At 39.2% G+C, this 20,576-nt stretch overlaps 2 protein-coding genes across 6 annotated transcripts in view; one reads left to right on the top strand and one right to left on the bottom strand.

Annotated features, from left to right (window-relative positions):
* LOC113094063 (UHRF1-binding protein 1-like) overlaps positions 1 to 17,336 on the top strand; it is a 31,401-nt gene extending 14,065 nt beyond the window's left edge. The window contains exons 6-21 of one of the 2 annotated variants that reach the window (XM_026259709.1): positions 1,230 to 1,370; positions 2,428 to 2,598; positions 2,857 to 3,037; positions 3,415 to 3,501; positions 4,077 to 4,247; positions 4,487 to 4,632; positions 5,389 to 5,530; positions 5,674 to 5,867; positions 6,895 to 8,123; positions 9,616 to 9,800; positions 9,885 to 10,009; positions 12,610 to 12,766; positions 12,859 to 13,133; positions 13,209 to 13,317; positions 13,421 to 13,506; positions 14,402 to 17,336. In XM_026259709.1, the coding sequence (XP_026115494.1) occupies positions 1,230 to 1,370; positions 2,428 to 2,598; positions 2,857 to 3,037; positions 3,415 to 3,501; positions 4,077 to 4,247; positions 4,487 to 4,632; positions 5,389 to 5,530; positions 5,674 to 5,867; positions 6,895 to 8,123; positions 9,616 to 9,800; positions 9,885 to 10,009; positions 12,610 to 12,766; positions 12,859 to 13,133; positions 13,209 to 13,317; positions 13,421 to 13,506; positions 14,402 to 14,512 (3,510 nt within the window). In that variant the 3' untranslated portion in view covers positions 14,513 to 17,336. Of the gene's footprint in view, positions 1 to 1,229; positions 1,371 to 2,427; positions 2,599 to 2,856; positions 3,038 to 3,414; positions 3,502 to 4,076; positions 4,248 to 4,486; positions 4,633 to 5,388; positions 5,531 to 5,673; positions 5,868 to 6,894; positions 8,124 to 9,615; positions 9,801 to 9,884; positions 10,010 to 12,609; positions 12,767 to 12,855; positions 13,134 to 13,208; positions 13,318 to 13,420; positions 13,507 to 14,401 lie in introns of both variants that reach the window. The other variant, XM_026259708.1, reaches the window with a different exon arrangement.
* A 112-nt stretch (positions 17,337 to 17,448) lies between these two features.
* Positions 17,449 to 19,495, bottom strand: LOC113094064 (transcription initiation factor TFIID subunit 11-like). 4 transcript variants are annotated; one of them, XM_026259713.1, is made up of 5 exons: positions 19,397 to 19,495; positions 18,648 to 18,932; positions 18,484 to 18,571; positions 18,028 to 18,124; positions 17,449 to 17,952 (listed from the first exon to the last, which is right to left on the bottom strand). In XM_026259713.1, exons 2-5 carry the CDS (start codon positions 18,929 to 18,931, stop codon positions 17,822 to 17,824), a joined length of 600 nt encoding a protein of 199 aa, XP_026115498.1. In that variant the 5' UTR covers position 18,932; positions 19,397 to 19,495; the 3' UTR covers positions 17,449 to 17,821. The 4 variants fall into 4 exon arrangements, with proteins under 4 accessions (XP_026115498.1, XP_026115496.1, XP_026115497.1 ...); XM_026259711.1 differs by having other exon boundaries at positions 18,648 to 18,949; positions 19,397 to 19,472; XM_026259712.1 differs by having other exon boundaries at positions 19,351 to 19,430.
* Between the last annotated feature and the right edge of the window lie 1,081 nt (positions 19,496 to 20,576).

Below are 20,576 nucleotides of genomic sequence, written 5' to 3'. Positions count from 1 at the left end.
TCTCAATTGCTTTTCCAAACTGCCATTAGATGAAGAAATCAGGCCAATCGTTCTGAGATATGAAGAGAGTATTATTGAGGTTGCCAGATCTTCTGATCCAGTAATGCAGTTAGATGCACCTGAAGATGTCCCCTCATGGTCTGTCGTTACAGAGCTCTGCTTCTGCTCGCCCGCGTCCCTCAGGGTTATGCCACAGCATGTGTTTCAGCAGTCAACATGAAATCAGACTCATACAGTATCCTCTATACACGTCTAGTAGTTTTATCACCTACTGTTGAAGATGCACAATACATACATATAAAAGAAATGTTATATAAATATAAATATAAAAATCACAATTTTGCTGCAATTAACACTACACTGATTTCACCAGATTTGAAATGAGAAGCATTTATAAGCCTATTATAAATGATAAAAGAAGCTTTAAGGACAAAAACTTGAAGATTTCAGGAAATAAAATAGAGAAATGTTATAAAATGTCATAAATGTTAATATTAGTCTTGTACTTTTACATGTGTAATATAAAATACAATTATTATTAGTCTATTATTACATACTCATTTTTATTTTACTCTACAACAGTATTATTACGAAATGTATTATTATATATTTTTTATCTTTATAATAATCTAAATAATAATTATTTTGTCATTCTGAATAAGTCAACAACAACATGAACACATGAACACCCAAGTTGTGAGTTTTTCCTGAATCAAATAAAACTAACAAAAATTTTATATACACATAAAATATATACTATTTATATTTGCTGTTGTAAGTAATACATTGTTTCTTAAATCTTGCAAATAGACTAATTTAATGACAGTTAACATATGAATGCAATTAAGATTATTACAATAGATAGAGCAAATCAGTTTAATTTTGAAGAAAGTCCATTCAGTTGCCATCTAGTAGCTATTTTCAATCTTAAAAGTCAATGTGGAAGGACTCGGACCTTAATGATAATTCACCAAGCTTGCATTTACATGATATATGTCAACAATAAGGTCTGACAGTAATGTTATCATCAACTTTGATTGTTTCGCTGAAATCAGGGGTCTGTTATCTGGATTTTTTTGTTTATTAGTTGACACGTTCCAGGATTGTTCGATTCTTTAAAGCTCATCCCAGATTTGCAGATAAGATGTCTTTGCAGATAAGGTCATTGGTAGGTCAAGGCAGGTCTTGTTCATGTTTTCCACTGAGTGCAGGGTCTCATCTTCCCGCAGGTCCTAACGTTCAAAGAGATCAACTGGCAGAGTCTGCGCATAGAGGCGGACGCCATCGAGAGTGACGAGCAGGATCTGGGCAGCACCCCACTGCGCCTCATTACCAATCAAGGGCGCATACGCATCGCTCTCAAGCGCAGGGTATGGTTTTGATATTTGTTTTGAGATCAATTGGCTGTTCAAACATCTTCTTTCTTCATAGTCACCTGGGAAAATGAGCAAACTAGTCCTAGGGCTTTCTCTGATCGTATGACCTTTCATCTTGTCTGGAAGATATTGGTCATTTTTGTAAAAAAAATGAAAAATGTTTTGTGATTGTTTTATGACCCATTTGTTATTACTGTAAAATAATATACATTTTTATTATTTTTATTCTGGTAGATTTTTGTCATAAAGACTGCTCTGAAGCTCGTACAATGACGATCCAAATTCAGCTTTATTAGTGGCAAAAGATCAAAACGCAGGAGAAACAGTCCAAACATGGGCAAGAGATGTCCAGAAAACAGGCATCAGTCAAAAAACTGAGACACAGGAAACAAGGGAATTGCTCAGAATTGCAGCACACACTAACAAGAGTCTGCAAAGACACAGGGAAATACACGGGGTATAAATAGACAAAGAGAAACAGGGAAACAAGGGGTGGAGCTAATTAAACACCATGGAAACTAACAAGGTTAACCATGGAGACACAAGGCAGAGGGGCAAACAGCAGGTGAGACCGGGCAAAGAATTGTGGGAATTAGAGTCCAAGATGGAAAGTAGGGAGGAGTGCCCTCTGGTGGATGACCAAGGCACTCCATCTTGTGATCGTAAAAATACTAAATAAATTAAAATATGAAAATACAAAAATAGTATTCATTAAAAATAGTAATAATGATTGTATTTTATGCTAATACATATTAATAAATAGCAAAGAGTAACAAGTGAATATTAATATTTACATTGTTGTTGTTTTTTCTATACTTTCAAACGCTTCGCTTTAAAAGAAAAACAAATACAGTAAAATAATGTTATAATGAGCTGCATGGATGTTGATGACCACTTTGAAACACGGAGGGGATATTTTTAATGAAACCGCAGCACTCACGATAAGTGCACTAATCCATATCGCCAGTTCATTTTTATTTCAATGTATGCTGCAGCCCTAATCAGAATGACATCATGTGTATTCAGTGCTGAGGTGTCTTCCTCCTCTCAGGTGAAGGACTGCGATGTCTTGGCCTCTAAGCTGCTGTTTATCCTGGATGATCTGCTGTGGGTGCTGACGGATTCCCAACTCAAGGCCATCATCCACTACGCCAAGTCTCTGAGCGAAGCCATGGAGAAGTCCGGCCAGCAGAGGAAGAGCATGGCTGCTGAGACACTACAGGTGCCACTCTCTGCCCTCTAAATCAGCCTCACAACTCTTATACAGACAGATATAAGAGTGGTCCATTAGATGCTCTTCTTATCAACTTAGACATGACTTTTGCTGGATTTAGTGTAGCTTTTGAAGACAATTGCAATTACAAAACAGCTCAGCAAAGTAAATGTAATGTAAAGCCCTTTATAATATATTAAATGCCAAGTCTGCCCAGGCGCAGGCGCTCCCTGTGAATGACTCAAACTTCTTGTATTTGTGCACCAGACTGCACCTCCCTCTCCTGGGATCCACTCTCTGTGGACCGAACCTCCTCCACCCGAAGCAGTCGGGACCCCCAGCACACTGGCCCAGTATTTTGACCTCCACGATGTCAAGGAATCATCCTACCACACTTTCATCTCCCGACTCGACCTGCATATCTGCAACGACAGCTCTTCAGATTCCGGTACTGAATTTTCATCACAGCTACCACAAAGAGACATAAAGTCATCCAAATTTAAATTCGCAAACATTTTAATTGTCATTTACTCACCGTTGTGTCATTCCGCACCCATACCTCTTTCTTCTTCTGTGGAAGACAAAAGGAGACGTGTAACAGAATGTTCAAGCTGCTCTCTTGCAGACAATGAAGTCAGTGGGGCTGTTAATGTGAGATAGTGATGCATTTTTTGCCTTGGAAAAGAGCAGTTTAGGCATTCTAATAAATATTGTCTTTAATGTTCTTTGGAGGACAGTAACTCATGCAGGTTTGGAGCCACACGAATGTTTGAATGAACTACACTAACGTATGGCTCAACCATGTGATTTCTCCTGTACACACAGATGAAGCTCCACCTCCAGGGATGCAGGGTGCGATGCAGCTGACCTTCCGGAAGCTGGGCTGTGATTATTACCCGTTTCACAGGCCAGGTGACTCTACTGGCGTTCATATGAGTCAAATTAAACCTGCTCAGAGGTTTTCATTGTAGTTTTCTGTCTCAGACTTGGAGGTCATACCATACAAAATCAATACCATTCAAAATTCACACTACTGTGGTCAGTGAGATTCTTTCAAAAGCTGATCTAGGCTGCATTTATTTGATTAAAATTGTGAAATAATATTACAATTTAAACAACGTTTTTCTGTGTGTATGTAATGTAAAATATAATTAATTGCTGTGATCAAAGCTGTATTTTCAGCATCATTACTGCAGTCTTCAGTGTTCACACAATCCTTCAGAAATCATTCTGATATGCTGATTTGATTATTATATTATTATTGATTATTGAATAAAAAGTTCAAAAGAACAACATTTATTTGAAATGGAAATCTTTTGTTACTCTATAAATGTCCTTTTTGATCAATATGATGCATCCTTGTTGAATAAAAGCATGATTTTATTCATCAGAGCTTTCATGCTGTAGGTTATAAGTGTGTTTGGTGTCAGTGTGTTGTGTGAAAGGTGTAGGATGTGTAGTTGACTGCTCAGTGCTGTGCTGTACAGGTGATGGCTGTCGTCACTGGGAGCGTCACTGCGGGGCGATGGAGTCTCGTGCTCAGTGGGCCGCCAAACTTCTGCAGGAGTTTCAGAGGAGGATGGAGGAGCTGGGCATCCCTGGACCACATTCAGAGCCAAACGTGTCCGCTAAAGACTCTCCCGCCAAAAAGATCAAGGGTAAAGGCAACTCATCTTGAAATCCAACTATACATTTTGGTGTTATTGTGGATGTCATTTTTCTTCAAAGTGTCTCAAATTGTTCCTTTTCTGCTGATGTTCCCTCAGTTTTCTCTCAAGAGCTACAGTTCTTACAATATGTACCTCAAAAAACTGATGTGTTTGACGTGAACGTGTCTGGTTTTGTTTGCTTTATTGTGCTAGTTGATATTGAATCGGTCTTATTTTATGCTGTGCAGATGGAGAATCACGGTCCAGTTTCAGTCCTGATCGGACTCCGAGCTCTCGGCGTACTTCAGCAGCCGTCCCGTCCTCAGGACCCCCGCTGAAGAGGCTTCGATCCAGCTGTATGGTGATCCGCGTGGACGACCTGGACATCCATCAGGTCTGACACATCACGCTTGAGAATGACAGCCTTTATACTCTCGTTTACAGTGCAGTGCAAAAGTCCTTTTGTTTCAATTTGTTGTATTTTTATATTAATTATATACGGTAACTATATTTAATTTCCAGGTTTAATTTAGTTTTTGAATCCCGTTTGAGGAGAATGTGTAATTTGAGCAACACTTTAGCCATCTACATCCCTCTCGTGGCTGGAGACGGTAATGATTTCATTTGGTTAATTTCTCTTAGTTCATTTTTCTCAGTTCATGTCAAATTAATGTTGATAAATAAGTCGCACCTGACTATAAGTCGCAGGACCAGCCAAACTATGAAAAAAAGTGCAAAAAATCTGATTTTTTTCTCATTTTTCCGGAAAAATGTTCTGTATACACAGAGTGCTAAAAGAGGAAGTGCATGATTTGTATTTGTTTTGACTCTTTTACCACAAGCTTGTATAGTCATGCTTTATAAGTGACACACGTCAGTTCTGTCCAAAAATAGACTCGCCGGGCAAATGAAATCTGCTGATGTCATCCCTTTTTCATCACACGATTAAAGCAGCATGTGATGTGTTGCTGATGTTATGCTGTTGTTTTCAAATTAAAAGCAGAAATGGGAAGTTCAAGGGCGCAATGAAAATTTTTATGAGTTTCTTTGAGCCAACTTGTGCATTTGCCCAACAGCGACTGTCTTCTACAGATCAAGTCGAGAAGCTTAAGTCAAAAGATAAATAAATAAGACCTATCTGTTGCTGTAGGTGTCCTCTGGAGGCCGTCACAGCAAGAGAACACAGTCTCTTCTCTCCTGCAACCGCAAATCCTTACACCTCCCAGACAACACTCCTGCGATTCACCTTCAGTTCACTGAATACTACTTCCCTGATACCCCTGGACTTCCTGGTGTGTTAGCTATGATTTTTCATGCTCATTGATCACTGTTTTTAATGCATGTCATTAATATTATAAAAAACTCACAGTCTTGTTGGGGGAAAGTGTTTCATTTATCCAAGTCTAATCTTCTCATTTGTATTTTCTGTCTCTAGCACCCTCCTCTAATCTTTATGCCCAGCTGAATGGTCTACAGCTGTATCTGGACACTCCCAGTGTCTTGTGGATGACCCTGTTCTCACGGGGTCTACACAAGACGCTAGATCAGGTCAAAGCTTTCTACCACCTCCAGGACAGCAGCAAGACGGATGAGCACATCGATATCCGGCTGGATGCAACACACCTGAAGGTAAACCAGCAGATCTGATGTGCTTTGAAATAGGGCTGTGCAAAAAATCGAAAGCGACTTTCATGCACATCTCATCAGTAAAGACGCTCCTGTAATTAGAAGTATATATCGCCAGCGCGTGTGTTCAGATCAGGGTTGCCAGGTTTTCACAACAAATCCTTCCCTGTTGCTTCTCAAAACTAGACCAAAACTATTCGCGATTCCAGGAAATTCCTAGATAAAAAAAAAAAATTGCTTCCCGGGGTTAAAATATACGGGTTTTTTTTTTTTTGGCATGGTTGTCTTGTAAAAAAAGCGTATTTTAGGGGCTAAATATCACGTTATTGGTATTGGGGTTGCTTCGAACAGCGGACATGAAAAACTACCGCAGACTTGGCAACACTAGTTCAGGTGGAGCGGCAGTTACTACACAGAGCCGTAGTTTACCGACAACTAACACAAAGTCGCTTTCAAAATCGACAAAGAATCGCCACCGATTTTAAAATCGATTTTGTGTAGATTGTCAGTGAATAACAACTGTGTAGTAAATGCCAACCAGTGTTGCCAAGTCTGCGATTGTTTTTCATGTCCGCGGGTCGAAGCGACAATACCAATAACGTGATATTTAGACCCTAAAATGCAAATTTTACCAAGGCAACCATGCCATAAAACTTACATTTTAACCCCGGAAAGCAATTTTTTATCGGGGAACCTCCTGGAAACGCGATTTTGGACTAGTTTCGAGAAGCAACTGGGCAGGATTTGTTGTGAAAACCTGGAAACCATAATCTGAACGCACGTGCTGAAGATATACTTCTAATTACAGGAGCATCTTTAATGATGAGATGTGCATGAAAATCGTGTTCGACCTTTGAAAATAAGGTTTTGTAAAAGGAAATAAAAAGATTTTTCCTTTTCTTTATAAAACACATTCCTATTTTTCATTGACCCTTGAAAAAGTTTGATAGCCTCCGTTCTGAAACAGACATCTTGGTTTTTCGATAATATTTTGCAAGTGTTTTAGCTGAAACTTTTTTTTTCTGTTCAGCTCATCATTCCTCTGGAATCCTCTATTATGGATCACCCGGACCGTCCTCAGTCACTGAGTGTCAGTCTTCCTCAGCTGATCCTCAGCAACACACGCCACGCTCCTCACGGTTCCCATCCGGACCTCAACAGCACCTACAGCAGCTTCTCGGTCCGCCCTTTCTTCCGTCCCACGGCGAGCCAACCTTTCCCTCGCGATCAGAGCGTCCTCCATCCCCTGCCGTCTGCATTCCTCCAACACGGTCTAGAAAACGAGTCCCTGTCATTAGCACACAAACGCCCCTCTCGCTCTCAGGACGTCTGGTCTGTCAGTCTGTCCCGAGTGGCTCTTGGATTTGAAGGGGCTCGTCGAGGGCCCAGAGGGAAAGCTCTTCCCTTTGTGGAGCCCTTTGCCATGTCTTTGTGGATGTGCTGCCCTTCTGCCTTCAAAAAAGACTCTTATTGTTCGAGTATAGATGGCAATTCAAAAATCCCCAATCAATCCCTCCTAGATCCACCTCGGGGTGTAAATGACGTCATATCTAATAAGACTGACCAAAACCCTCCAGTGGCCTCCATTCATATCTTAGCCCAGTCCATCACTCCTGTCAAAATGTGGCTCAACCACTACCAGTTCGTAGCTCTTTTGCGGATGAAGGACTCTCTTGCCCGACTAGCTGGAGATTTGACCAAGGACGTCCAGGGTTTGGGACAGCCTGAACACAAACGGTCAGATCCCCCTTCAGTTTGTGTCTCAGTCCTGATGGAGGCGATAGAACTGGCTCTACTGCTTCCTCCAGCAACATGCGAGCAAGAAGAAGAAGAAGCCCATTCTCCTGAGGAAACGGACAGTCCCAGCTTGACCGACTCTGATCTCTCGCCATCCCACCAGGCGGGAGGGAATGAAGATCAGGAGGATGATGCCGAGCAAGAGGGTTTGGTAGAGGAGGCCTGTGAAGCTATTGAAGAAGGCATGGATGGACCAATGGGGCAGGATGAAACTCGGGCCATTGTTACTTCCACATCTCCTCCAATATCTCCAGGGAATCCCACATTACTGTCCCGTAATAGCTCAACTTTCAGCTTGGAGGGCGAGCTGTCCAGTGCCCTGACTGCCACCAAAGGTGTCACCAAAGACGCACTCAGCGCCTCCCTGGATCTCACCAAGGGTGCGCTGTCCATCACGAAAGATGCCTTCAGCATCCTGAGCCGAGGATCTGGCATGACTAAACTCTTCGCTCCTCAAAACAAGTAAGATCTGCATTAGTAATGCGTGGGTTGTCTCATAATCAGCAGGAATTTTACTTTATTTGCGAGGGTGGGCTGGAGCGGGCCAAATAATTTCATAAAAGCGGGACCCCTGGGTTGGAAAAAAAAAACAGACCCGTGCATCGCTAATCTGCATTTGGTCTTGATTTTATGATTGCATTGATATGGACAATCTGGTATTTCTTATAGTGGCTGAAACTGATAATTTTAAGGTACTTTCACACCTATATTTATATATATATATATATATGTATATGTACAGTGGCATGCGAAAGTTTGGGAACCCCTTGCAGAATCTGTGATAATGTGAATAATTTGAACAAAATAAGAGAGATCATACTAAATGCATGTCATTTTTATTTAGTATTGTCCTGAGTAAGATGGTGTACATAAAAGATGTTTACATACAGAATAGTCCACAAGACAAAGCAATTGCTGAAATTATTGCAATAACCCCATTCAAAAGCTTGTATCTTAATACTGTGTGCTGTTACCTGATGCTCCAGAAGGAAACAAGATGCATTGAGAGCTGGGGGTGAAAACTTTTGAACACGATGAAGTTGGCCAAATTTGTCTTATTTTGTTGAAATATATATATTTTTTCCATTTAGTTCTGCCCTACGTAAGCAACAGAAGATACTTGTATGTTTCCCGGGACACAAATTAAGTACAATTTACCTTGATCTTCATATTCCAAAAGTTTTCACCCCCCAGCTCTTAATGCATCTTGTTTCCTTCTGGAGCATCAGTGAATGTTTGAACCTTTTTTAATAGTTGTGTTTGAGTCCCTCAATTGTCCTCAGTCTGGAAAGATGTATCTCAAAATCATAAAGTCACTGCTGGAAAGGGTTCAAATATTGTGACTTGTTTTAACAATTTTGGTCGTGAAAGCGAAACTGCACCAAGAATAAATCAACATTGCAATAATTTGAATCCCTTTTTCAGAACAAAGCAATGAATCTACAGATGTGAAAGCACCCTTACTGTTCATATTTGATTTCTTTCAACTGCTGATGAAAAAAAAAAAACTGATCAGAGCCGCTTAATTTGTGGTGAAGCTTGAAACAATGTATTTTTTGTTTCTATCTGGCCATCTTTTAGACGCGCTCACATGCAGTGCACACAGTACATAACTGAAAAGAGCTGATACTGCTTGTGATAGATACCTATTCTGGTGAAGGTCTGTATTTGGTCTTAGGAAGAACATTGAACTGTATTTGAAGCAGTTTAAGGCATAGTTAAAGTAAATTTGCTCATTATTATGTCGGCCTGTAGTTTTAAATCGACAGTTCACTTAAAAATGAAAATGCTTTTATATTTTACTCAATCTCATGTTGTTATGAATCCATGGAATGGTATGAAGAGAAGTAATTAATGACAGTTTTAATCTCTTTAATGTGTTTAATCGTTTATGCTCAACACTCTCTGCCAGTGTGGTTAACAGCACGTAGTTCAACTCAATTATCTTCTGTAGGGAGCAAAGTGCACAGCCGGAAGAGTCCAGTCCCTCCATAATGGGAAACCTGCGGCTTCAGTCCATGAAACAGTCTCCTTCCCAAAACTCCTGTGACAGTGCCGTTTTAGAGGGGAGTCTGGCGGACGATGGCCTGTCCATTGATAGTGACATCAGTGAAAACTTTGTCATCCTCATGGACTCGGGTACAGATGCACTTTTATTTTAAAAACCAGAATCAGGAGTGTCTGTCTCCTGAGGTCATGTGTGTTTGTGTGTTCGTGGTTCAGAGTCTGGTGTGGAGTCGCTGCGTCCCAATGGTACGGGTGTCTCCGGCAGCTGTGTGAGTCCAGCTCCAGGAACAGACCTCAGCAGCTCTCTGTCCCAGAGCACAGAAGACATCGCAGAAGATAGGGTGAGTTTAATCTAGCGTACTGTAGCACATACAGATGGCTAAACACCTGCCACTTGTTCTCTGTGTGGAAGAACAAATGAAAATGCATCGTGAAAGTTCATCTTAAAGAGCCAGTAAGATTAAATTTCTAAGCTTCCTATCACTGTTTATAAGTCCTGTACATTAGGTTTAAATCCATCCAAGGTTAAAAAACATTGTCATTTTGTCAAAATATCATTTTAAAATTACCTCAATTCTCAGAGATCCCCAAACGGTTCGCGCGAAGCTGTTCAAAAGTTTCAGTTTCCTTAAACCCCATCTTTCGGTAGCATACTGTGTTCTGATTGGTCAATGACATAGTCAGTTTTGATTGGTTGTTCAGCACACAACTTCACGGTAAACAACGCGTTAGCATCTGTTTGGGGTGAATTATGTCTTATTCCTCTCACCGCGAAGTAGAGCTGCACGATTAATCGTTAAAAGATCGCGATCTCGATTCAGACACCCCCTCGATCTCATTTCTAAAAGACAACGATTCCCCGAGTCTGTTAAACCTTTGACAAAGTCTTACCGGATCATTCAAATCCGTGCGCGCACTGCCGCTGACACAGAGAGAGCTCTTACCATGTTTGGTTAAGAAACATCTTCACAAACAGTCTTTTCAACTACACAGTATTATATCTGTCTTACAGTCATTTATATTATCACAGAAATACTGGGATAAAGTTTATAGTTTAAATATAAACGTTGATGTCTATATGGCAGCGATCAAAATATAACAAATCCCCTTTTGAAAGTACTGCGCTTTAAATAACGTTTGTGTCGATTGCATTGTTTCACCAATAGGTGGCGACAAGTGTCTTAATTTATTTGTCAATGAATTAATTTTTCATTCAAGAGAATCGTTCAAAAACGCTGATTCATCCAGAAATGAAACAAGTGTAGTAGGTTTATGAGTGAGTCGTTGAATCAGTGATCTAAACAACTTTTTCATCATTCTAATATTAAAAAAACTGGGGTTTTAAATATATTATATATACACTACCAGTCAAAAGTTTTTGAACCATAAGATGTGTAATGTTTTTTTAAAGTCTCTTCTGCTCACCAAACTATATTTATCTGATCCAAAGTACAGCAAAAACAGTAAAGTTTTGAAATATTTTTACCATTTAAAATAACTGCTTTCACTTGAATGTATTTTAAAATGTAATTTATTTCTGTGGTGTGCAGCTGTATTTTCAGCATCATTACTCCAGTCTTCAGTGTCACATGATCTTCAGAAATCACTCTGATATGCTGTTTTGCCATTCAAAAAAAACATTATTATTATTATTATTATTATTATAATGTTGAAAACAGATGAGTAGATTTTTTTCAGGTTTCTTTGATAGAAAGTTCAGAAGAGCAATAATTGTGTGTAATATAAATATTTTGTTATAAATGTCTTTGTCACACTTGATCAATTTAAAGAATCCTTGCAAAATAAAATAATTAATTTATATACTTGTGATAATGATAATGTTAATAGTAATAATAATAATAAAGAATCGTAGGAGAATCGTGATCTCTATATGAGATCCAAAAATCGTGATTCTCAATTTATCCAGAATCGTGCAGCCCTACCGCGAAGCAAACACTAAAATAAAAAAACTTGAACAGTCTCGCTGCTTTTTCTTCTGTGTGGGTGTATTCAAGCCGCGCATCAGTTTGAATCTGAATAGCTCGTTCAGCGCGGGGGCGTGGTCACATTAGATATAATGAAGGGAGATGTGAAAAACGGACATCGCGTTGTTTTCATATGGATTACTTTATCACAGAATATCTGTTAGCAGCACTTGTTACACTTCATTTTAATGACGTGTTTGTAAATGAAGATCAGCGCAGACGAAGGCTGCAGACAGCACACAAACTGATAAGACGCTCGGGAGAAAACAGACACATTACTTCATAATCATACTTCGCGTTGTGATTCGGAGATGCTCGTTGGTCTAAATAAATTTGGTAATGAACCCTCTTTTATGGCCAAACGCTTTGAAAATCCCGCTGTACTCACCGAGATTAGAAAAGCAGTCATCAGTGAAATGTTGTGAACACAACAAAAGGGATTTGTTGTACTGCTCTGGTATTGTGGTAACAATTAATTTTAGCCATTGGTTCTTCTGATCTTCATTCTTTGGCAGTGAAATTAAAACAAACTTGCCTTTACAATTAAAAACACACTGTCTCCTCGCCATGATGCTATCACACCAACCAGAGCGTCTGTGTGAGGGGGTGGGGCAGGTCAGAGTTTCGTTTCTCTCAAGACGGTAGGCGGAGATTATTATGCAAAGTGTTCTAGTGACGTACATAGAGATGGGCAAAAGATTTGAAATCTATAACGACTCGTTTCAGCGATTCAGAGTCGACTCCTTACTTTAGAAGCCAATAACTTTATAAATCGTGTACTTTTTGGTTTAATTATTTGCACATTGTTTACACTGATGGACAGCTACATCATACACTGTAATACAGGTCATTTTTGATTTCCCATCTGTGTGGCTCTTTAAATGCAGTGCTTATGGTGAAAATATCTGAAAAACAGCAAGATAATGTTTAATTTATACAATCTGATTCTGTTTCAGGTGTCTGTGTTAGTTCTGTGTCTGAGTCGAATAGCGTGCCTGACGGAGAAGTGTGGTGAAGATATGGTGGTGGCGCTGGAAGCCCTAGAGCTTGAGCCTAAACAGTATGGCACCCATAAAGTCACAGAGCTGCTGATGGGACAGCCACTGACTCAGGGTTAGGATGCTAAATCTGTCCAGAAATCTGAATGGCAAAACAATCATTAAGATGTACTGACACATTTGCTCTGTATTTTTCTCTCACCACAGCCGGTTCTTCCTCTCCGAGTGCTCCTCTGTCTCCCGGGCCCCGGTCTCTCTCCTGTCCCCCAGCAGCGGCCCTCAGGATGGAGATGGGACCCCGTGCGGCCAGACACTCTCCTCTGTCTGAGAGCGTGGGCTTCATAGAAGTGTGCCTGACAGGGTGCAAAGCAGAGCTCCTGGCTTCTACCCTAAACACGCTGGCACCCTTCCTGGAGGACGAGCTCAGCGCAGACCCCCAGCCGATGAGACTGTGGTTACAGGACACTGCTGTTACACTAAAGGTGAGAATGAGAGCTACAACAAAGTGAGACGAGACACAGGCAGTGAATCATGTTTCCTCTCTCTCTCTCTGACAGGACGATGGTCCTCATGTGTACCCGACCGCTCCTCAGCCAGTTCCTGTGCTCTTCTCTCTGGACGGTATTGTGCTGGAGCGTATGGATGATGGGGTCCTCAGCTTGAGACGTGAGTGCTCTGGGTTTGGGTTCCAGCCGCTGCTCAGATTACAGGATATCTGTCACCGTTTAAACGAACGTTTGCTTCCTCTGTTTCACTTTTACACATGCAGCTGCGCAGAGCCAATCAGGGATCGAGACAGACGGGGACAGAGATGGAGCTGGCCAATCCTGCTTCAGAGCTGAGGAGGAGAACAAGGTATGAGATCTCAGAAAATTGTTATACACAATGTAATTTTGCATGAATGTGTTTAGCATGTTTGAGTCTTTGGTGTAAAATCTGATCCTGTTATAGTTTTCAAATCCCATTTTCACTCAGATTTAATCTGAACATGGCATTTTAAGATGCCTTATAGCATAGAGAAATGAAAGATTGAAAGACTTTCGACGTTATTGACCTTAAACCTGAAGCATCACGCATCTTGACTCCATATTTTAACTATGCACAAGTGTGAATGAGCGTTGTGTGGTAAACCATTGTCACCACGTAAGAAAAAACATATGCTTTGGTAAATTATGAAACGAGTCAAAATTCAGAAATGGAACTTGAAATGTACATAAAAAAAAATAAAAAAGTGGAAATTATGAAATTATGAAATAGTAGTCGAAATTGAGATAAAAAGACAGCTAATTATGATATTTGTCTAGTTTGACTTTTTAGCTCATAATTTTGTTATATCAACTATCATAATTGACTTAATTCGTTTTCAACTCTTTTGGCATTATTATAATTTCGATTTATGTTTTTTTTTTTTTTTTCAATTTCATGTCTTAATTATGACTTATCTCAATGTTGACTTTTTGTCATTTCTATTTTTGTTTTTGTTTTTTCATTTTAAATGTCTCATAATTAAGACTTGATATCTCTGTTTTGAAACTGTATCTCATAATTGACTTAGTATCTCATAATTAAAAATGTTCATAATTGTGCTTTTTATGCCATACGGTAATTAATTACATGAAGAGTCTTGTATTATTTATGGATGAAGGTGTAAATTTCCATTAGCATGTTTTGCGAGGTGTGTGTGTGTGTGCTTCGACTGAAGGTGATAAATGTTGAGTCTAGTTCTGAGTCTGTTTCTCTGTCGGTTCAGTCTCTGGAGTCCAGACTCGCTGATGTCCAGTCAGCTCTCCAGGAAGCTCTGTCTGACCGGGAGCGCCTGCTACAGGAAGTGATGAAACACAACCCCTCCTTCACCTTATGATGAACAAAGGGAAAGAAGCCAGACTTGAGTCCAAACACCTTGTAGATAATCCAGAAGAACAAGAGGTTTGGCTCTGCTGACTCGGTTCTCTGCATTATTTCATCTCTTAACGTCTGAGAGTGAAGTCACATGTCGTCCAGGTCTCTTCAGTCTCTGTCAGTTTCTCGTTCTCCTCTCCTCTTCACCAAGTGACTGAAGTCAGCAGCGGAACGGCACAATTCATCATCTCTTCACTTCTGCTCAGCATGCTTTTTGCACATTAGTCATTAATAGTTTCAGGACAGGACTGTGTAAAGCTTTTTGGTTTTATAGATGAGTCCGAGCTCTGTTCATAATCTAGACAGCTCCCACATGGACGGTAATGCTGGGCTGACGTTAGTGATTAACTAATATCTTCATTTTAAACAGCCAATATCCATTGTCCCATGAATTGATCTTTAAGTCTATGCTATTTTCTGTTAATGCGTGAACAAACTACAACAGCACATCTAACATAAGTATGCACCCGTGCAAATACATAAATCGAAACAAATCCGTATAAACTGCATTGGATTGGAACTGAATTGAATCTAGAGCGCACTTTCAGAGGATGTGACTTTACATCCCAGATCAGTGTCCTGTGCGTCTAGGTTTCTGAACAGAGCTGTGGGTTTGATTCGAGTACTGTGTTTCTTATTGGCTGTATCAGTGTGTGAAGTACAGCTGATGTGTGTGTTCTTCATGAAAGGAGCTGAAGCAAAAGCACTTTGACGTTAATGCACTGTATATATCACAGTTTTTATCCGAGGTTGAGTGTAGAAGAGATGGTACTTGTACTCCCCAACACATGCTCCGAGTCACTGCACTGAGACATCACCTCCAGTGTAGGATCACCGTTCTCAAGCCGTACACGTGAAGTGATCGTAGAGAAACATTAATAACAGTGCTGAGTGTGTGCACAGGTACTTCACTTTGATTCAGTATTACAGTGCTCACTTGTGTCCATGTAACACACATTCTGTCGAGACTTATGACATTGTAAACTGGGTTATTTCATGAAAAACATTAGGTTTTTTAGGACATAGTCTGTTACACTAAATAAGTCACTTTGAGACATTGCACTACTCTATAGAGTTTAATTATGAATGTGTATGCATATGTGTTTGAACTTTATTGGCATGCTATGGTTTCTCTTGACTTGATGTCTATTAACAAGTACATCAATGCATTAGACAGTTTTATGTTTTATGTCAAAAATAATGGAAGTTATATAACTTTTATGGTTGGATTTAGTTTAGATTTAGTTTTTTTAGGATGATGCATTGCAGTTTTTATTATTATTTACAAAGCGTCCTTTCTACCCCCCTTTTAAAGTGTTCAACTATGATTTGTGATGAAAGGATGACAGGACAAGTGTTTCTGTGTGATGTCCCGTACAAAAATCGAATTGAACTACAGGTGTTACAGCATTTTGACACACTTCTGGTGTGTGCTGTGATGTTTAGGACTGTCACGAGACGCATTTTTGAGGTAAATCAGTATTACGAGGCATGATGTTTTATAGGAAACATCTAAACGGATGTGTTTCCTCTTGGCCTGTGTGTGATCAGCATCTCTCTCATTCTTCAAATGTTTGGATCAGCCAGTGTCCGGTTATTTACCATGATTTTGAAAGTGCTTTTTCTGTTTCTGTAGAGCTCCAGTGTCTCATCGTGTCTCTGTGCTCCAGCTTTCAGTACAATGTGTAGCAAACACTAAACCATCTCTGTTAGAGAACCAAGATATTCCTGTCTTCCAAGAAAACGGTTACAGTAGTCTAAACTAAACACATTTTCCTGTAGATGGTAGAAATGGAAATATTATTAATACGATCAAAGATAATTTCATTCAGTGCATGGAAGAAAAAGAAGAAAAGCTTTTTTTTTTTGGTGTTAAATGCATGACTTTACTTGAAATCTTTCATAAGTGCAACATCATCAAGCTCACAGACTGTTGAGTGAGGTTTTTTATTTGATTTTATTTAAGGGTCATTATTACAGTAGTGTACTGCTGATGAGTATTGCCTGTGATCAGAATAAGATATGGTGAATCTAGAGCAGATTTGACTCATTGTATTGATTGTTTTAGTTGTGTAGGTGGTACTGAGTTTACTTATAATTCTGTGAGTATAGATGAATCATTATTTGTCCAGTACGATGAATGTTTCGTTGTGTGGATCAGAACGATTGGTCTGCTCATCTCGGAATGAAAGTGTTAATGTTGTGCGATATATTTGTAAGAAACGGAAACATCCTTACATAAATGCTCATTTCATTTTTCAGTTTCAGACAAGAACTCGGTGTCTCAGATTGTGTTTGTATTCTCTGAGATACCAGAGTCTGTAATCAGAAGTCAGAGATTTCAGTATGAATTAGTCCATTTCACATCAAATGTATTGATTGATCTGAGCTGCCATTCATATTAATATTACTGTCTACAGTTATCTCTGTTTCATCAAAAGGATCTTTAGAGAAAATGCTTATATTTGCATGAATCTGGATCAGGATGGATGTGACTCCTCCAGAGTAAGGCCGGATGGGTGGTGAATGTTTTGTGCAGCAGATTTGTGAGTTGTTCTTGTTATCTGATGTCTCTAATGGTACGCATTCATCACCGTTCATGTCCGTCTGACCTGCTATGGTTGAAATTCAAAGGTTTAATTTGATCGATTCATTGCGATATTCTAATGTCATTTCACATTTTTATCACCACCATTAAAGCTCTCGAACAAACTAATATTTTGTTGGTTCTGTGAACCATAACTGTATTTAATGTCAAGACCAATAAAATGTTTCTTAACGTTGGACTTTGTGCATCATCTGTTAGTAACTCTAACATTAATACACTTATTCACCAGATAAGATTTATATCATGACTGTCTGCTCCTATGATGAGGGAAATTACACGTTCTGACGAAATATACATATTTTTTTTATTTGTTCAAAGAATAAAGATGACATTTTATATCCTCATGCACACAACAAAACTACACATGACGTATCTGCAGAGTTTCCAAAATAACCAGATGTTACAAAACACATCAAATAAAAAGGACCGTTAGCCCAGAAATGTCTATGATGTACTGAAATATGAGTTACAGCGAGGCATTGTGCAATATTTACCACCATTCACACTCCATTAACATTCATTTATTGTTGTGATGTTATTTGCTCCAGAGGACAGAGTGTAGACGAAATACCTTACACGCCATGAACTAAAATGAAGACAACAACAGTCATTCCCAAACACACCAGAGATATAAAAGTGGTAATAATATCAAGTGGGAGGGACTCAGTGGAAGAGGATGTGTTTGTGTTTGGTGTTGGGACTCTGCTCTCGGCTCTTCAGTCTCCGGACAGCTTCTCTCATGTGTTTGGGCTGCAGAGGTGGAGTATCTCCCCACTTCTCACACACGTCAAGAGCTGAAAGACAATAAAGAAAGAAACATTATGGAGACAATCAGTGAGGCTCAAGGTTTACAGCTGAATCATACCAACCTTCCTCAACGATCTCCCCAGCAAACACTTTGGATATCCCTGACATAGCGATGACCACATTCTGAGACACAGACGATCCTGTGATGGACTGAATCAGCTGCAAGACACAAACAATCATCACATGTCTTTCTTTTATCGCCATCTTATATTACAAACAGAGTGGAACAATTACATTTTTACAGAGTTCCAATTAGAATTCCTATGACAATTTGGAACCAAACCTAAAGCACCCAAATGGAAATTTGTGAATCGTTTAATAATAATAAACATTGCATTAATACAACAATACATTGCTATTTTTCTTTAACTGTCCAGCAGCAACACATTTCAGTACAAACGGGTCTTTGATAACAATTCTCAAGTATTAAATAACCATTAGAGCAGATATCTGTTTGACTCGTGTCAGATCCAGTTATGAATCTCATATCTTCAGGATTTCATAACTGTTCCACTTACTCTTTTGATCGCAGCCTTTGGGAAAGCCGAGCGTCTGTACATCTCATAGCGGTTCAGTTGTTCTTCAGAGAAGGATGACACTAAAACTCTGTGCAACACGAATGAGGAGTTATTAACATCATTAACACACATTCAAACAAGAAAGAATCATCCACGAAGCTTACTGCATCTTTTGGATTTCATCTTCATCCACTTTCTGCCGCTTCTCCTTTTTCTTGTCATGCTCTATTTTCAGTTTTTTGTCCGGGGGAGGATGGAGTGATGAAGATCCCTCTTCCTCTTCTTCACCAGCGGATCTCTGAATCACAGTCAGATCAGTAATGACTGAACTCTTTCTATCTTTGGCAGCGGGTTCAGAGGAGGTGCTGCTGCTCCCCGGGGCGTCCCAGGACCCCTCGTCCGGCCTGGCTCTCTCCAGGGGCCTGTTCACACGGGCCGGGTCTGCCATGCTTTAAGACAAGAAGAGCTGAAGTAAATCAAGAATGGGAAATAAACTCGATTAGTTCGTGCTCAGCTGACGTGAACCCCTAAACCACTCCAAACATGTTTCTATCTAATGTGTCATTTTCTCCACAAACGTTACCTAATAATATTAATTGATATTATGGTGTTGAGAAAATAAATTATATACATATCTCCACGGGTTACAGGTGTGATTTAAATTCTTAAATGTGATTTTCACATTCGGGAAGCTCCCTTTGAAAAAGATACTATAAAAGTACATGGTACTGTTCGAAAACATGTTAAAAATCATAAGTTCGTCCTGAGATTTACACTCTTGACTGGGTCTCAATTGGAAACAACCTGTTAAGCAAAAAAAAAGCCGTTTATTGTTTAAAACACAAACGCACTCGTCTACTAACATACCTCTGACGGTCAGAAAGGTTCAGGACAGTTTTATAAAAACACTTACATAAATGTTTTCGCGTCTACAGACTCGGCAGTCGCAACAACATCCGGTCAGTTTCAAAATAAGAGTCTCCAGCTTCCTCTTTAGATGGTAACAGCTTATTAGAAGGTGCCTCCCAAAATAAGAGTCCCCAAGCACAAATTAATTTTAACCACTGATATCCATGACCCAACCAGTAGATGGCGCTCTTTGCTGCATAATAACTGTTGAATAGCTGACACAAATCAGACGGAGCCCACATTCAAACTCAGATCCTCCAGACTACGTCTAATTGCAGATATTTGTACAATGACCGCTTAAAATAACTACATTCGTTTAAATTTATTAATTCCAAGGATTCGCACCTGCTTTGCTGAATATATTTATTTTTAAAAAGCAATAAACATATCTAATCGTCTGTGATTTGTCCACATTCACGGGCGCTGAGATAAGAAATAAATGCCACGTGACACGCTGTTTTACTCCAGCACAATTTATTTTTACTCCTGAACTATTTATTTATTTATTTATTTATTTATTTATTTATTTATTTATTTATTTTGCACCTAAAAGATAGACAAATTAGAAAATTTAGAATATTATAATTCAGAATATTAATATTCAAATAGATTTATTGTTTTTAGATCAATTTAATAATAAAACCGCCCCTTTGAATTACTGAGATATATAGATCATTCCACTTAATTACTCTATTTCTGTGTGTTTCTGTTTTAAGACAACGGGAATTTATGTCCCTGACACTAATTTATTATCAGAAATTGGCTTAATAAATAAATGCAGAAATTATGTTACTTTTAAATTATACAAATAATCATTTTATTGTGTATGATGCTGTTCGCTTCTAATTTCAAAAGGGAATGCGTGCTTAAATCAAAGTCCCTTTCGGTGAATATTTAGCCTTTTAATTAATCATACAAATTCAGACAAAAATTAGGCGTGATTCACACATTTTATCTTGCTTTGTTAAAATTCTGATTCAATTTTCATTTTAATAATTCATCATGGCATTAAAATCTTTAAAACTGACTTAATTATGGAATTACAAATATATATCTATAAAAATAAATCTGTGCTGCCACTTTCTCCCAACTGAAGCTAGTTTCCAGTAAACTGGTTTCTTCTTGTCCTGATGTCAGGTTTTAAGGACGAGGGCTGCGTCATCGATCTCAATCCTCTAAATGCA

The sequence above is a fragment of the Carassius auratus genome, unplaced genomic scaffold, assembly GCF_003368295.1.
Source record: "Carassius auratus strain Wakin unplaced genomic scaffold, ASM336829v1 scaf_tig00215236, whole genome shotgun sequence".
Classification (NCBI taxonomy): domain Eukaryota; kingdom Metazoa; phylum Chordata; class Actinopteri; order Cypriniformes; family Cyprinidae; genus Carassius; species Carassius auratus.
Note: the sequence above shows the minus strand (reverse complement) of the source record. Positions and strands in the feature narration are given on the sequence as shown.

Coding starts and splice junctions, on each gene's coding strand:
- LOC113094064 (XM_026259713.1), bottom strand. CDS start 18,931: ATGGCAGACCCGGCCCGTGTGAACAGGCCCCTGGAGAGAGCCAGGCCG. Junction 18,572..18,647: donor GATGAAATCCAAAAGATGCA/GTAAGCTTCGTG, acceptor CGTGTTGCACAG/AGTTTTAGTGTCATCCTTCT. Junction 17,953..18,027: donor TGGGGAGATCGTTGAGGAAG/GTTGGTATGATT, acceptor ATTGTCTTTCAG/CTCTTGACGTGTGTGAGAAG.